The sequence below is a fragment of the Perna viridis genome, chromosome 3 (genome assembly GCF_037379345.1).
Source record: "Perna viridis isolate PV_CMFRI_1.1 ecotype Kerala chromosome 3, ASM3737934v1, whole genome shotgun sequence".
Lineage (NCBI taxonomy): Eukaryota > Metazoa > Mollusca > Bivalvia > Mytilida > Mytilidae > Perna > Perna viridis.
The window spans coordinates 18,881,771-18,899,823 of record NC_142447.1 but is presented as its reverse complement, the minus strand read 5'-3'; the positions used below and the strand labels follow the sequence as shown (position 1 = coordinate 18,899,823).

At 32.6% G+C, this 18,053-nt stretch overlaps 2 protein-coding genes across 2 annotated transcripts; one reads left to right on the top strand and one right to left on the bottom strand.

The window, feature by feature from the left end:
• Nucleotides 1-1,729: 1,729 nt before the first annotated feature.
• Nucleotides 1,730-9,107, top strand: LOC148621322 (uncharacterized). Its single transcript, XM_088575495.1, has 5 exons — nt 1,730-1,780; nt 3,042-3,225; nt 4,668-4,741; nt 5,803-6,039; nt 8,964-9,107. The coding sequence occupies exons 2-5, from the start codon at nt 3,054-3,056 to the stop codon at nt 9,066-9,068; spliced, it is 588 nt and encodes a 195-aa protein (XP_088431621.1). The 5' UTR covers nt 1,730-1,780; nt 3,042-3,053; the 3' UTR covers nt 9,069-9,107.
• A 1,189-nt stretch (nt 9,108-10,296) lies between these two features.
• LOC148621321 (uncharacterized) lies at nt 10,297-16,709 on the bottom strand. Its single transcript, XM_088575494.1, has 4 exons — nt 14,953-16,709; nt 13,881-14,085; nt 13,387-13,590; nt 10,297-10,811 (listed from the first exon to the last, which is right to left on the bottom strand). Exons 1-4 carry the CDS (start codon nt 15,291-15,293, stop codon nt 10,326-10,328), a joined length of 1,236 nt encoding a protein of 411 aa, XP_088431620.1. The 5' UTR covers nt 15,294-16,709; the 3' UTR covers nt 10,297-10,325.
• Between the last annotated feature and the right edge of the window lie 1,344 nt (nt 16,710-18,053).

The following is an 18,053-nucleotide window of genomic DNA, read 5'->3' as shown; positions in this document are numbered from 1 at the left end:
GCTTAGTACTGTATAGTAACATAGTACATATATTATGCATATTTTTTTTATCATATTTTCCTATTATTTATTTATTTATTCATTCATATTTGTATTTTTTTTCTATCATCATTGTTTAAAGCTCTTCTTTACACTTAATGCATTTTGTGTACTACTTGTACATGTATTTGTAACCTCTATCTAGGGAGATGCATATTCCTATTAATTTAATAGCTGAACATGATATTCTTTACCAGATTCTACAGGAAAAATGCAGGTAAAAATTATAACTACATTTCAGAAACAAACTTTAATTGTTAAAACAACACAACCATGTTTACTTAAACCATTAATTAGAAGTGGGCAAACCAGTATGACACCGACTATGCCCGGGGGACTACATGTAAACGCTTCTGAATGCTTTACACCGCCCGTGAGAGACCCCAAATGTTAGTCAAGGGAGTTAAGAAACCCCACTCTCCGTCATGTATAAAAAATACCACATATGAGTGCAAACCGGGTCTAACAGTATTGAGTATATATGTTAGCACGAAAATGAAAATTAAACCAAGTATAGGAACAGTCAGCAGATGGTCGGCGTCACTCATATCGCGCAAATGATTGGCTAACACTAACACTATGTTAAGAAAGATTGTTGGGGATTTTTTTGGTTTATTTCCACAAAGACAGTCGAATTATCTGCTCAAAGTAACGATGTCCTAGCTTTATAATGCAAGAAATGAAGAGTGTAACGTATATACGGAAAGTGCTATCGTTTTCAACTTTATTGTTATAGTGTTATTTAATTAAGAGTTACGGACATCTAGAACCTGTAAGTAGTTCTTTTTTTCTTTATTTTTGAATTGCATTTTTTAATTTCCTACCATTTTATCCATTTAAAGGCTACTTCACTTTGAATGCAATCCCCTGACCCATTTCTGCGGGCCTGTCTTATACCTATACCGGTTTGACTGAAAATCTATCGTTAGCCTCGCGTGCGATGCTGGGATATTACATTTCTAGAATATGCTAAATCAAAACAAAAGTCTGTGTTAGATTTTAACATTATGTTTTTTTTCCCTTTGAGAACAAGGAATGGCTAACTACCAAAACTGTAAATACTACTGTATGGAAAAGATATGCTATAGCAGATTCTAATAGGGTTGCCATCAAAGTATCAATAGTTTCGTTATTAAAACAAATTGCATGATTTTTTTATTCTCAACATTAGATAAAGCTAGGAGACGGCTAACTTTTGAGAAAACCCATTACTTGTTGCTCAAAATAATTAAGTTGGAAGAATCGCCAACTGAGCGTGTTATGTTGAAACAATAAAACAACGGATGTTTTCAACTCATCCTTTTGTTTTGTTTTGTTTTTTTTTGTTTTTGTTCCTTTTCTAATAAATAATAAACGGCTGAACATCGTTTAAACTATTTTTTTTTCATTTTATAGTTTTTGAAATATGTTGAAATATTTATTTCTTATTTCTACAATAAACCAAAAAATTTTCATTCTATAAAACAGAGACATGAATAAAGATTAAAAATTCTTAAAAACACGTGTTAAAATTCAAATAAAAGTGCGATTAAACCTATCGTTTATGTGTAAGTGGAAAGAAAGGGTAGTCAATATGGGTAATATAATTCTAAATTAAGAATAATATTGTTTATTATGATAACAGTAAAATATGGAAATAAACAATATTTTGGCAACATGTGTGTTTGAAAAGTGTTTAAAATAGGCAATGCTCTGATGTAGATTGGCAGTTCAGATGTTGACAAGTCTTTACTAGAAAAAGGTAAGTTGGAAAAATCACTGACTGATCATGGCTAGTATGTTGGTATTGAAATAGATGGGGTGTTTCTTTAAGGAATAAAGATATGATATTCTTTAAATGTAACTCACTTTATTACAAGTATAGACTGAATATGTATTGTTAGCGTAGATGTACCTAATACCATTTCGTATGAATAAATGAACTAATTAGAATGTTATGTTTTTTTTTTTTTATTTTGTTTTTTATTTTGTTTTTTTTTTTGTAAATAAAGACATAAATATAGACAATACTATTTGCCGATTTCTTCATTTTTACGTGACATTTCCAGCTGAAATTTTGTTAAACATGAATTTTATAAAACAAAATTATGGTTAGATTTGAAGCAAAGATTTTTAAAACAGTTTACGACAAAAAAAAAAATTCGATTTTCTGTTTTCAAAAGGTGCAAAATGTGTCACACGAAATTCCCGCATCCAAAATCGAAGTCCGATATTTTTGTTTCCTATATAATTATTTTGATATATATTTAACTTCAGAACACCATGATGTTATCAAAATATTCATTGATGATGATGTGAAAACATTCTACGAATGAAACTTTCTTTAATATTGTCCATAATATCGTATCAAATATTTGCCGGTGTTGGAATTGACGAAAAGTACGTTACGGAATTCAAACTCTGACATTTCCTTTTTAAAACACCTTTAGATAATTTCCAAATCTTAAAGTAAAGTTTTAATCTACGAACGTTTTCCGAAAAACATAACGGACAGGAAATAATTCGAACAATTAACGATTCTCTCCGAGGTTAATGTAGCGCTCGACAAAGACTGTACAATACGGGTTAGACAGGAGGGTGAGAAAACGCTAATTATAAGTTTATTACGGTAACTTCCGGTTACACATTTAAACAGTTAACCGGTCAATATCAGTGACTTGGAATAAATTGAAACAGACTTTTTCAAAAATTAATATTCCGTAATAATTAATATTATAGCAAAATATATGTTGTTTGGGTTCTGGAAAAAAGTTTGTACGAATACGGGTATGGGTACGGATAAAACATTTTGTACCGTACCATAAAAAATGGTTAAGCAAAAATATATGGTTGAATGTGTTTTTTTAATATGAACTTGAAGAAAAAAAAATAGACTTTTACGAATAGTTTCATAAAAAAAATGTAGATAGCACATAAAAACACAATAACAAAAACAAAACAAGGTTATTATTTGAAAAAACATGAACACACATTGGAAAACGCATATTAAATTTAAATTTCAGAGAAAAAGAAAGATGAAGTTGGTTGTATATAGTTTTGCAATGATACTACTTTGTGGAAGTTCAATGCAACAGAGTGGGAAATCGGTTCTAGAAATGTTTCCCGAATTTAATGATTTAAAGACGAAAATGCAGGCGCAAATTGCTGAAGTTGAATCAATCGGAAATAATGTAGATGATCTAATGAGTAATTGCATTCTTTTTATCATTAGATTTAAGATTCCTGAAGAATGCCAAAAACAAAAACAAAAAACTTTTAAATTACCTCTCTGTTTAAGAATCAGGCAAAATGTGTATAATATGTGGCACATGAAGAATTAGAAACACAGAGATTTTATTGCGTTATCCAAGTATTTGATACCTCATAACTTCCAGATATAACCATCGAAGTGTTTGTAAAGTTTGTCTTTTAAAGATATGTATAGCTCAAATTTACTTGAAATGCACATGGAAAAATGGCAGGAAATTTTTCCGTACTTTTTCACTATGTAAAGACAGGGATGCTTCAGGATAATTTTAAATAGCCTTTCGGTTGTTTTCTAGAAGAATTTAATATATTTGAAGCGACAAAAGACCAATTGAGAAAAATGATGTGTCACCTATTGTCTGATTCTTACACTTAACTTCATTTTCATTTGCTTTTAATTTCTATGCAGTTCCTAATTCCTTTGCATTTTACTCTCATCACATGCGAAGTTTTAGTCGTCCATCCTTTCGTTAATTTTTTCCACACATTTTTTAAATGTAACATCCTAAAACAAGTTCTACTGTGTTAATTTTCTTTGATCTGCTATATATCATGAACTATTATTTGACTGGTTATATAGTGTAAAAATTCTGGCCGGAAATTTCCTTGTACTTTTCTGTTACAGAAATGGAACCAAACCAAATTTTAAGCGTTTATATCTCTAGTGAGCAACTTTTATGCTCCCGGTTTTTAGTGGAGTCCGAGTTGCTGATTTGCTTTTGTTGCTTTGTGTGTATGATTTTAGTAACTTTGTGTTCTTTGTTGTGCATATCTGTTTTCCATGTCTGGTCTTTGTCACTGGACTGCATTCTTTTGATTACCGCTATAACCTTGGTTCCGTTGATTACTCTTTCATTTGCACTCTTATTATCGAATACAGGTTACATGTATATGAGGCCTATTGATGGATTTCCAATAAAAATTGGCATTTAGAAATGCAAGATTCACTATAATCATTAGCTTTTGCCTGGTTTTAAGGCAGAACTGTACTTAACAATCATGTGTTATTTGACTAATTAATATGCTAAGTTTATTCTTTGAATAATGAATTTGGGAAAAAAATTAACACAGTAGAATAAGTGGGCGCCGAACCTCATTGCCAAATGCAAAGAAGAAATAAAATCGAATGAAATAAGAAAAAAATCAATTGTTTTCTCCCTTTCCAAGCCTATCAATCCGACCTGTAAAACACTTTGTTCAAGAAGTTAAAATCGCCTTATTACATACATATTTTCCTCTCAAATAAACGAATTTCAAGTTTAAAAGCGGTAATTAATCTTTTGATGCCTTTCTTCATACATATATGCATAGAAGTTTGGTTTAAATACTTTTAATATTGTTAGCACAATTCATACTTGTTCTTTCTAATATTTACTTTGTAGACAATGTTGCTTTTTCTGCTACCATAGAAAACGCAAAAAACCATACATGGAAGTCAGTTATTAATTTTCCAGTTGTAAGTAGACGATTCAGTTGTTAAAAAAACACTATGACAACGAAGTTGAAAAAGATAGCACTTTCCATATATCCGTTACACCCTTCATTTCGTGCATTTTAAAGCTACGACATCGTTGCTTCTAGGAGATAATTCGACTGTCTTGGGGGAAATAAACCACTAAAATCCCCCAAAAAATCTTTCGTAACACAGTGTTAGCCAACCATTTGCACGATATGAGTGACGCTGATAATCAGCTGATTGTTCCTATACTACCCCTTAAGAATTTAATGGTCGTCCCCTAAAGTGTACAACCAAATATGGACAAATATTGCGGGTTTTAGATTACCGTTATAGGTCATGAAAATATCAAAAAAGTAAGAAAAAAGTACATAGTCGTCCTATTAAAATCGAAAAAAAATCACGGAAACTCCAATGGTAATAGAATCACGGCCAGTTGACAATGTAAACTTTAGGATACTGGATTTAAGTTCTCGTGTTTGAACAAATTTTATGGAGACTTCGTTTTATTATAGATTGGGCCTGTTGTTCTAAATATTATAAACATCAGTAGATGGCAATTCCCTTAAAGAAATAAATTCTTTAAAATTTTTTTTTATTATTTCAAATTTAAACGCCGACTATAGGATTTTTTTTAACATGACAACTTGCCTGCATATGCATGTGCTATCGAAATTTATTCAATAGGTTTCAACCTTTTAAACAATCAAATTGGAATACAAATGTAAACATGTACTATCTTTCAAAAAAAAAAAGATAGCCGACGCAGTAAAATTGTGTTCTTTTTACTTACAATTGTCTACAATTCATTCAGGAAATAACACATGGGATTCGATTTTACATTTCGATACAGTTTTTTTTCCGGACGCCACTAAGTTATCAGTATCTAGCCAATCGAGAAACATAATTGTGATCAGGTGACTTGCGTTTCCATGGAAGAGCGTCTTTAAGGTCAAAGGGTAAAAAACGAAACCATAGCGACTGCGTCTGGAAAAAGGACATAATGTGAGCATAATCTAATATGGTAAACTGTTTCATATCTATTTTTCATATTTTAATAGGAAAGGATTGATACAAGGAATGCCTTTTCAAATGGGTATTTTACAGTACCCGTTACAGGTACATATATATTTATCTGGACGATAAGCTGCAGATATGTTCCTGGTTTCGCACAGGTTGATACACAGCTACTTGTGAACCAGGAAATAAGAGGGAAATCACTTTGCGATGCTACGAGCTTGGGAACCGGCGCCATCTTAAACCATCAGAGCACTGCTTCAAATTCAGTAGTTACACATGTGAGTAAGCAATTTGTAAATCTAGACAGTAAGGGGACGACGATTAGATTCTTAAGGAGGCTGGCAAATTTTTTCAGGTCAGAAATTTTATTTTCAGCCTAGTGAAAGTCAGATTATTTATTTTCATCATAACCTTGGCTAGATTATTTATTTTCCATAATCATAAAAAAGTCTAATTTTTTTCCATGAAAATTTAAATGTGCATATACGGGTTACCAAAATATGTGGTTTGAGTTCTATATCAAAGAATGTGTTACTTTTTTATGTTTATTATTAAACAAATTATTAAATGAGGTTCATACTCTATAATACAAGGCATAGTCTCTACTATATCCAACAGGTAGCATTCATGGACCTGAAATATGCCCCAAGTTTAACGGGAAATGTTGCGAGGGGCTTTTTAGGGGACATATTCGCATATCTATGAATGAAATCTGCAATTACCGGAATACTACGTTGGCTGAGATAACCCCCGTACACCCCCACTCATCAACCAAAAATATGTTTTCAGGTACCCATATACCTCTCATTTACGAACTTTTTGTCGCCAAAAAAAGATTAACTGTAGCATTTTGTATTTTTTTGGCTACTTTCTGTACCTCGTTGAGGCAAAACTCTATTTTTAACGTTTTTTTTTATTATTCGTACTTCTTCTTTCTACAAAACAAAGTAAACTGACATTTATATGTATCATCATGTAGCCCAATGTCTCAGCTTTACAATGGTACCAAGAAAGTTGTGGTAACAATTAGGGCTTTGGGTAAAATGAAAAAAAAATGTACCCCTATCCCGCCGAAAAATCGCTTAAATTGTCATATTTTACCATGTCAAAACCCCTAGAGTATTTATGCTTCTGTTATAAATGGCTTATTTGGTATTTTCTGTTTATTTTTATCACAATTAACACTTCTGGGGTTTTGATGAATTTTGGAAGAAAAAAAAGAGCGAAATATTGGATTCTTGAGTTTTTATCCCTCAATAAAAAAAATAATTTTCTACATAAATAAACCACGAAAAACTAATTTTCAAGAATGAAATTTCAAAAAATGTTAAGGATATTATCCCTACCCCTAGAAAACTGGTCTCAGTATCAAACAGAATTCTCATTCACAGTATAAACTCATATTTTGGGCATTTATAATTAAGATGATGTACCCAACATATCTGATCAATTCAGGTGATGAGATTTTCGTTTTGGGGTTACAATTACTATACTCCAAGTCACCTCAGATTGTTTGCGTTTATTTTTGTAATTACTCGACGGTTCCTTTCAAAAACTTGCCATTTTATTCATGTCGTTCTGTACTACGATTCCCTTACAATTATTTTTCGTTCTTACCTCTGAGATTGAAAAAATTCAAAATTTATTTTTCCTACGAGAATTTGGCATTGAATGTATTGTTTATCCGCCATCTTGTTTATATGGATATTTTGAAATGTTCCCTATTATCTCACAATTGAAGAGGTGAAATAACATGATTTCCCGCCATATTTCTGGTTCCCTGCTAATATATTACTTTATGTGGTAAGACTCTTATTAAGTACCAGTTGTAGCATTTTCATTCGGAACTTCTGGTTTTGTCTTTTACTAAAGGCACGAAACCACAATTAATTTTCCCACTGTCTTCTTTATAGCCTTTCTGTAATTTAAAAAAATTCCACCGGCGCAATTCGATTCAGATTTTCAGGGACGTTAATTTGAACCTTCCAACAACTTATATAAAAAATATAAAAAAATTTACCATTATTTTTTCAAATTTTATGCATAAACACAGAGATACCCTAAAAAATGACCCAAAATGGCTTCTGGATGTCACAAACTTGATCTTTTTTGACCTCACCAAATCACAACCTAAATGTCAAATTTCTCATTTCAACACATCTACTAAAATAATTTCATTATTCCTCTTCCATTTGAGCACAAAAAGTATGAGAAATTCTGAAAGGAAGTGTTTCTAAAAAATTTTTGAAAAATCCCCTATTATTATAGGAACTATATTCGTATACAACGAAAAGCTAAGGGCAGATAATTGTGGTCTCGTACCTAAAGGTATAATGGGACAATTCAGAAGCACCAAAAGCCTAAAGCATGCCATGGACATGAGAACAGGAACAAAGACAATCTATATGCACAGTGTAGTTAACGGAATAAAATGCAATTATATATGAAAACTTGAGATAAGGAAACGGTAGATCATACACACAAAACTAAAGTAGGGCAATATGAACCCCCACAAAAACTGGGAGTGACATCGGGTGTTCCGGAAGGGTAAGCATGTCCGATTCAGTGTAAAAAACACGTTTTCATTGTGCCTTTGTTGCAGAAATAAAAATTAATTTTATGTAACCTTTCGATTTGATATGTTGTTCATAAGTTATATGTTATATTAGGCCCTGATCAGTTTCTTCATTTTTTTCAGTTTTGATGTCTGAATTCTGAATAAAATGCATTCAGTTAAATTTGAATTGAATCTCATATATTTTTAGAATTGAATTTAGAATTTCGAATGGTCATCTCAGGTTTCGTAAAATTCTAGAATTAATCAAGTACGAATTATTTCTTTTGTGGATTATCAAAATCAGGATTGACCATTGTCTCTACTAAATGGTATCCGAACATGGTCGATGGACCTCATAAGTACTAGTTGCAATTAAGGATGTAGACCATAGGGTAAGGGACATAATTCTTGAAATCAGTGATATGTTTGTATCATATTCAATTTCACGGAAGCCTTTCAAGTGTTCATTTGATACAGAATGAAATCTATCCAAGTTACTATGATGCTTCCATGAGATTGATGTTAAATACATTACACAAACGTTCCATTGATTTGTAAGAGTTATGTCACGTACCATTGGCATACCCCCTTAAACAATCACTGATATAAATTACTTCATTTAATGAATATAAATAAATATTTCAGGTGACGACAGGACAACGGGTTTTCCTAAAAATAGTGTCCTTGTTATCGATTAATGAAGTTATTGGGAACGGCCGCTCGTCATTTTCTGGATATCGGCTGTTTTAGAAAGGGTGTGTACGTACCAATTTTTGAATAAAAGATTTGTATGCATGTTGTGTTGTATTTATTTCATTGCACTGTGCATGAAACAACCTGATAAAAATATTCAATATATGGTTATGAAAATAACATTTCTAAGAGATAGTGACATCAACGTGTAGTGGAAAAAGTAGAACTTTTTTTGTTCATTCAAAAAGAGTAAGACTATTTAATCTATGGTTTTATGTCCAAAAGAAATTATTTTTCATATTATTATTCAGTTTAATTCAGTTTAATGATTGTACCCCCATAGCAATTTCAATGGATCGAAAAGACGTTATAGTATACATGTTCATCCTTGTAAGTATTGTGGGCGTTGAGCAATCTATTGTTATAATCAAATAAAAACCTCAAAGGTAAAAAGAAAAAGATACTTCAAACACAATATAGATAAAAGTTTGTCATTATACTAGACTACTGAAATTACACTGGTGACATTAACGATATCAAGCTGGTTTTGTTCGCAAGAAGGTGTTATGGGGTCCAGGGGCGGTTCCAGGATTTGAGTTTAGGGAGGGGGTAGATTGAATTAAATGCCGTGCAAAGCAAGGCAAAAATATTATGGGGTGAAACTTGTGGTGAATTTTTTTTTCTTACCGATTTAGGGGGTGGGGCGTACGCCCGGTACGCCAGTCCTTGGATCCGCGCCTGGAGTCATATCGGCTTCTAATTGTTGACGTGTCTATTACTGATTCATGTTATTAGAGCTCGTTAAGTTGGGATCTACACTATTGATGTATAAAATCCTCGAAACTATGATTGTTTAATCTATATAGCGGAAACTGAGATCAAAGGATCTGGCCAAACGATGTCCCCACGTTTGCATCAGATCAGTTATAAAGTCAGTTTCACAAGATTAAAGGAATAGGTCACAGAGTAGCGAAGTAATATTTGTTCCCAGAGAATGCTGACCGTTTGTTGAAAAACGCGACAACCACATACACCCAATAAATATGTTGTCGGTAAATAATTCCAGCATTTTGATAACATCTTCGGTATAGATAGACGATGATTTGGAATCGTTCTTTACAAAGTATGAGGATTCTCTATCAAGACCTATGTATCTACATCCAGGTGTACCGTCTTTTCTAGAGTAACAACATGAACTATTTTTTAATTTGTTTTCGAATTACACTATATATCGTAAGAAAGTCATTTTTCAATAACACCATGGCTTATATAGATAGGTATCACAAATAAATAATTTGTATATTTTTACAATCTTTAAATATAAGTATTGGCAGTTAGGGGACTTATGCTTTTTCCCGAGATATGTTGTTCAGACTCAGGAATTCTAACGTTAGACCAATAACGTTGACCGTAACGGAATATTTTTCTGCCACGCGAGTCACTCGATGAACTCTGAAAACTTCTACTAGGTCCTGGCAAGTTATCGGCCTCGTCATTACTGTTTACATGTCTGTCTTTTCTGTCAATAGAACCGGAAGTTAATGAACGGGCAATGTTCTCTTCCGTTAAACGCACGTGCTGGTGAATTTCTGGCACTGTTCGAGTCTTCGTAGTGTTCGACTTTGTCGAAACTTTGATTTTGACACTACAAAGTTTTACTTTTTCAAATGAAGCCTTTCCTGAGGGTGAACTAGTGATTGACTTTGTTACTGCTACAGACGAAGGTTCACATATAATTTTGACATTCTGGTTGAAGCACTTCCAGTGATTGTACTTCTTGCGATTGTGTCTTAGACACATCTGAAAAAAAATATTTAAAAAAAAAAACATAAATCTGAACTATAATACAAAATAACGACAAACCTTTTTGAACACGACTACAGCGCCTAAACATGAATACAAGATCCACAATAGCTTGAATACCGGACGAGTCGTGCCGCGGACTTCTCGAACCGTGAGCACTCATCCCGTATGGTGGACCAGTTGGTCTACAAATGTTAAGTTTTAATGGCAACTTTTAATTTTTGCAATTTTTTTGCATTTAATATTATGTCATTCATAAGATTTTTTACTGATTAACTCAATGATTAGAGAGACAGTTTTGTGCTTGTTGATATTCAGTGCTAGGACTTTGTGCTTGTTGTTATTCAGTGCTAGGACTTTGTTCTTACAGACAATCCGTAATATTATAAGCCTTGATATTTAATGATGATAACTGTAACTTGAACTTATTTGTTTATGATACATGTATATGTCTATGGAATAAAGAAATAAAGTAAGTGTTGTTCTTTTATTTTATATTTTATTAAACTGTATGGTCTCTGAACGAAAAGCGCAAGCAAATCGGCTATGAGAGATGTCAACAATGCAAAAAAAAAAATAATAAAAATAAAATAAAATCGCTAAAACATTAAAAAAAAAAACAAAACAAAACAAAATCAACCACAAAGTAAATTTATGTACTGATCAAGAATATTGTTATGATTTTCGTTTTACCAAATTCTTAACAATTGAAAAGTTGTCGGAAAGCAAAACAAATAATTTTTTTTTTAAAAAAAAAGCACTTTCAAACTGGTCTCAGATCAGAACATTCGTCTGAATATAGCTGAAATATTGCTGCTCGGACGTTAAACCCTAACAAACAAACAAACAAACAAACAAACAGATCAGAACAAAATGCTCAAATTACCTCCCAAAATGTTCAAACAGGATATCAATCTACATGCATATATGTAAAATGTATGTGCCAAGATTGTAAAAGAATATATTACTTTGAACATATTCTTCACGGGCCGACTGGTCGGTCCGCCTTGCATGCTGATTGGTCACTAAAAGCTATATTCACAACTAAGAAACAACTTAAAAGTTTCACATGTGATAAATTTATGATAAATTATATAGTAATGAATGTATTCACTAAATATAAAATTGTTTCTTGGGTTTGGACACCATTTCCTTAGCAAAGATAAGACCAGAAAGTGACCAAAAAGTACAAAATTTTACAGTACATCTGAATATCGGTAAACTTCAAGCGATTTTTCTGTACTTTCAATGCTATAATTATCAGAAACTTGTATGATTTTTTCATTGGTGATGGATTCAAGTCTCCAAATTCACAATAGACCCTTTTGTGGTAAGTTGATGAACATATTCAACATACATGTACACTTCAGTGAGATGGGGCGTGGGTAAAACAAAGAATTTTCCTCGCGAAAGTGTATATTGAGCATGTTCCACCCATGTTCATCGACTATCACACAGTTATCACACAGTTAGTACGAAAGGGTCTATTAAATTAGTCACCACTTTATAATTAATTTTCAGTTGAATTTTAGGCCAATACCCTTTATCGCCCCTTTTCCTTTGGGAGGATTTGTTTACTTTGGCTTAGTTCCGTAACTATACTGTTTTTAGTAAGTCAATGAAAATTGCTAAAAATGTAGTCTTGGTAGATACCAGCTATTTTCTTTTCTACAATTCCATCGTACTACATATTCTATTGGTTGGATAAAAACATGATTCAATAAAGTGTTGCCAATTCTTTCTGCAACATTTATTTTAAGCATTCTATGTGACTTTGAAATCCAACTGCAGAATTGCTGTTTTTGAACAGGGACATGCAAAGGGAGGTTTATAAAAAAAAATATTAATTGGAAAACGATTTCATCTTATAGTATATTTTAAAGTTTACATTTAACAATGTATTTCAGACACCCGTCTTTTTGTGATATGGCTTGTTGAGCGTTTTGATTACAAGCGATACTGTACGGCTTTCTATACCAAAAATTTGTTTTAAAGTGACGAAGTGGGTAAGTTTTAAAATATCTGCAGAAAAAAAATTATGGAACAGTTATGGCTCCTCAGTGCATGCAACGCGATGTTTTATGGAATGCTCAAAACAGATATCGGTCAAGCTTGTTCCATAAAGCATGATATTAAGCTGCCTTTATTGTATAATACTTTTTTTTATTTGGCGTATCAAAAATAGGAGAAGCAAGATTTGTCTTCATGCACCTTTGAATGTAATTTTCCTACAGTCATTAGAATTGTATTAGACTTAAGTGATGTTAATATGAAAATAAAATGCGATAATAGACTGCTTGGGAAGAAAGGCTGTCTATTTTGTCTATTTCCTTGCAACTATATTGACCTTAAAATGGTTTTTACCCCAAACGAAGTGAAAATTGTTGCTAATATCTTGACATACATGACAATTATAAAAATGTTCTTTTCTGTTCAAACCCCCCCCCCAAAAAAAAAAAAAAAAACAAAACAAAACAAAACAAAACAAAACAAAAAACAAAAACAAAATAAAACAAAAACAAAAAAAAAACATTGGAACTATTACAAAACAGCATACATGCCATCAACCTACCGTAAACCATGCACCAAACAAAATCATCAATGCCAAAGACAAACAGTACAGCATAAATGTCTCTATTCCTTTTGTAGTATATGTTCTACTGGCAGCAATACACATAAACGCAGTCGTTATGGTGGACGGTGCTAGAAAAAGGAAGCATCCCATATCACACATCAGATGGCGCTTGTCTCTATGACTTCCTGGATTCTTCAAAAACTGAAATAAAATAGCCTATACAAATTACAATTACATGTATACATATCTGGCTCACATAAATATAATTGTAACTTTTACGTATTCAATACAGTGATTACTATAACTTTAACAACTTGGGAAGATATTTATTTAAAGTTGTTAAGACAAAAGGGATGCTACATGAAGCATGTTATTTTACTTTTTGAGTTCTCTCCCCTTTACAGTGTGTGGAAGCCGGTAACCAATGACCGTGGTAGTTTTGGGAATTTTACAAGAGTCCTCATACTACACAAAATATAAGTAATGTATACCTTATAAAACGGTTTTGGGTGCCTTTGAACTGTGAACTGAAAGTTGCATAATTCGCAGCGGGTTTTATTGGAAGAACCTAGCCATCTCTGTAGACAAGAAATGTGTAACAACCCAATGCTCCCAGAACAATAACAAGGGGAGAACAATTGCTCAGTGCCGGCACTACAGTGGCAGATCCGACATACTGCATCACTTGACTGGGAACTGAAAATTGTACAAAGCAACATATATAAAACAAACCCGTTTTGGACAGATAATATATTTCTGTCGCTGACTGATTCTCATTCCACACAATATTTTATGGATTATGTAAAACCAGCTTAGGATCATGCCAAGCAAAAAAAAATAATATGCCTGTTTTCTCCTACCCTACCTACCCTAAATACTTCTGGTCATTCTAGCTCAAGCACCATTAAAAGTCTAGAGTGTTTCCCCATTAACAAAATGTGTAAAATGTTTTTGAAAAATAAAATATTTAATATCAATATAAAAAGGTAAAACAACGCTTATTGTAGGAATATTCTAAAAAAAACAGCATTTCTAAGGTGATAGTTAATTCTGAGTTGATGTGATGTCTCATTTGACAATATAAAATCATCCAAAGGTAAGTATTCAGTTATTTTAGACCTCAAAAATCAGTTTCTCGGTTACAGTTGTATATATATAAATGATATATTTTCAATATTATGAAATATAATCCTATATGTTTCGATTGAAGGTTTTTAAAAATATCTAGTCGAAACAAGGAGTAACACTACAAGGATTGAATTTCAGAATTTTTTCCACTAGCTAAATTTAACAAGTACAGAAAATTTACACTTGCTAAATTAATGTTTTTGGGGTTATTTCTGGACTTCACGTATTTTAATATATAATTCCATTAGCAAATTTTAGCCAGTGGAAATAATTTTTATTAGCCAAATTGAATTTCAGTTTGCATTTAGCAAGTATTTCCACTTAAATTCAATCACTGCACTAAATACTTGTTGGCTAGCCGCCGTTACACAAACCATTCCCTTTAAATACATAGAGTAAAATATCAAATCGATCTGTAAGAGTAACTCTTACTACCTATTCAGACTCCTTTTGGTATTACTGTTCTGAGTGCTCGAAGAACCATGTCTAGAGGAAAGGTTGATGGCGGCCTGGTTTCTCGGAGTGCACAATGTGCTCCGGTCGGGTGATTGGCGAGACGTCCTATGACTAGTTAATGGTGACGGGAAAGGTAATTCGCTATTGAACGCTCTTTCCATAGTAGACAATCCAGCTTCTTCCTGATTCCTGTTTGTAGTTGTTACACCGTATGTTTCTTGCATGTCGGTATGTGGCCTTTGATTATAATAATGTGCCTCACGAGTTCCTTGTAAAGGTGTTGAGTGAAATCTTCTATTTGTAAATGTATTTGGATCCATATTCTTTTCACTTATTTCTAGTGTTTGGTCTGGTGTTGTTACTTCACATTCATTTACTCTTTCGTACTTTGAAACTGGAGTTGAAATCTGTGTGTTATGTGTTGGCGATTGCGAATGATCATGTAAGCGCTCTCTTGATCTTGCAACTGGTTCCTCAAAATAGTCAGCACATGCATGATGAAATTGACGGTCCTCTCTCTAAAATAAGACTGATACAATAATATTAAAAATTCATGTACTTATTTGCTATTTTTTTTCTTTTTGGTGGAGTAGGGATTTATATTTGGCAATAACTAAAAGTTCTTAATCATGAAAGCAAAAATATGGTAGATAGACTTATGAAATCATGAGGGTTTAAAAATTGATTTTTTTCTTTTTCGCTTAAAGGTATAAAACTTATAATGAAAGTAATTCAATAAGGTACCAGGAACAGTTTTCATTTGCCCACAGAACAAATGTGATCATGACATACAGTTTTTCCCACTTACTTGGTCTTCTCCCCGTTTTTCCTGTTTGACGCAGGCTCAACGGCTAGTGATAAATATTTCGGAAATATTTTGTAAACAAGTTGAAAAGACAATTTGAAAGCTACATTCCATCTATAATAGAGCTCTTAAAAAAAGTAAAGATGGAATGTTAATGATAATTTACACATACTCTGAAACTATTTTAATTCGTGGATTCCAATTAACGTGGATTAGGGAAGAAACACAAGTTCGTGGATTCTTGAATTCGTGGTTTTGAGGTTTTCAGTATACATATCAATGGAAATTTTCTTTTCGTCGTGAACCAAAATTCGTGGTTTGGCCTAAACACGAAAACCACAAAAAAATGTTACCCCATGAACAATAGAACTTTCACAGTATGTTCTAATGATAAAAAGTAATCAAAACCATCTGTAGCATGTGAGTAAAATTGTTAGGCGGACAAAAATTGTGTCTAATTTCTATTTATAAAGACTGCCATGGCCGGAATCTCCTTACACTTACAGCCATCTGCCATGATCTGGCAGGATAGTTGAATAAGTGTTCCCTGTATTTAAACCTCTCCTTACGAAGCATATTAGCAAGTTGATTCATTGATCATATAATTATTAATTATCATTAACTGCCTATATTATAGTATAGTAAGTCACTGCAGATTTGAGCCAGACAGTTGAGAATCATTGACAACTCAAGCATGAGAATTATGAGGGTACAGCAGTATAAACGTTTCTTCATGTAGGCCTAAATTGTAGCAATAAACAAAACCAAAACTAAAAAAAACTTGCATTAGCCACATCATTTGGAATGCTATTGGCTGACGAGGAAGAAGGTTTGTAAATCGGAGAAAAGTATCTGTCGTCACTTTGTTTATCACCCATTTTGACAATTTCGACTGTTTCTCACTATGTTGGAGCTCAACCGAACTATACAATTTTCCCTTTTTTAAAGAGCTTTTTAGACTCTGCTCACGTCTGTGATGTCACAACGTCAAAAATTCCAGGGGCACCATGCAGGATAATTCGAGAAAACACTTCCTGGGGAAAAGTTAGGCTGAATCTATTAGAGACTTATGATTGTTTACCAGCATGCGCGGGGGAGAACAGCTTCTTATTTCACTTCACTATTAAGGGAACACTTTTATTAAATGTAAAATAAAAAACAATGATCATTTTACATTTTTGTGTGTCGAAAATTAAAAGGGAACATTTGTCACACCTTTTTGTATATTTACACCTAGGACATGTTTGAATGTGTATATGAACATGTATGTTTATTTTTTTTTTTTTTTTCAAATTTTGAAGAAAAAAAAATTCGTTCCCCCTATGTTCAAATATATGTGTTTTTAGCAAGCAACGAAAAAGAGGAGAAATGATATAATTAGTATGTCTCTTTTTTTCAAGTAACTATGATTTGACCTTCGATATTTTCCAACATATTGATTTTAACAAGTTACTAAATGAGTAGGAATGATTCATAGTCCTCAACTTTGATCATGAAGAAGAAATATGCATCTCAGCTCGTTCACGGAAGAAAGCAGGGAGCCCGACGTGGAAAAGTTTTATTTAAAAATGCTGCAATAAGTAAGTGATATTTAAAAAAAGAAGAGTAGTTGTAAATCGTGAAAAAAATATCTACAACAAAACGGTGGTAATTTTTTTTCGTAATCAGCTTTAGCTGGGGGCATATTTTGTTTTCATTGGTCAGAGCTGTGGAGACCCCACTCCGTTTTGCCGGTCAAAAATAATAAATTTCTTAATTTCTTTTGTTTTGTTGCATCTGTTAGTATATAGCTTAAATATAATATTTAAAAAATTGCCTCAACAAACGCCATGATGATCTGGGACTATGTCGGGGTGAATTTTATAGTTAAAATTAGTTAGAATTGAGGTGCAGTTTTATGTTTGCTAAAAATTGGGTTAGTATACATGAATCCCAATGGTTTGTTTTGTAGTTATTGTTGTTGTTGATATTGTTATTATTTATGTTATGCCGTTGTTGTGTTGTTGTTGGTTTATTTTTGTTATTTTTATTGTTTTGTTATTGTTTTGGTTTTATTTAGGTAGCAGTAGAAAAATGAGGCGAAAAAGATAAGGGACCGGTAAATATTAATTTGCGGTGCAGTGGCGGATCCAAAAGGAGGAAGGAAGGTTTGGAATTTACCTTTTTATTGGAAAATTTGTTATATTCATGTTTAATATTAAAAATAAGTGGCAAATAATTATCCTAGCAACCCCCCTTTCCTGAGGATTCTCGTTTGACACCCCTCATTTTTAAA

Excerpts from the sequence above, each read along its gene's own strand:
- LOC148621321 (XM_088575494.1), bottom strand. The coding sequence starts at position 15,293 with ATGGATCCAAATACATTTACAAATAGAAGATTTCACTCAACACCTTTA. Across the intron at positions 14,086-14,952 it reads ACCAAAAGGAGTCTGAATAG|TTCCCAGTCAAGTGATGCAG; the intron begins GTAGTAAGAGTT and ends TACAATTTTCAG. Across the intron at positions 10,812-13,386 it reads TGTTTGGTGCATGGTTTACG|ATGTGTCTAAGACACAATCG; the intron begins GTAGGTTGATGG and ends ATTTTTTTTCAG.
- LOC148621322 (XM_088575495.1), top strand. The coding sequence starts at position 3,054 with ATGAAGTTGGTTGTATATAGTTTTGCAATGATACTACTTTGTGGAAGT. Across the intron at positions 3,226-4,667 it reads TAATGTAGATGATCTAATGA|ACAATGTTGCTTTTTCTGCT; the intron begins GTAATTGCATTC and ends TTTACTTTGTAG. Across the intron at positions 6,040-8,963 it reads CAAATTCAGTAGTTACACAT|GTGACGACAGGACAACGGGT; the intron begins GTGAGTAAGCAA and ends TAAATATTTCAG.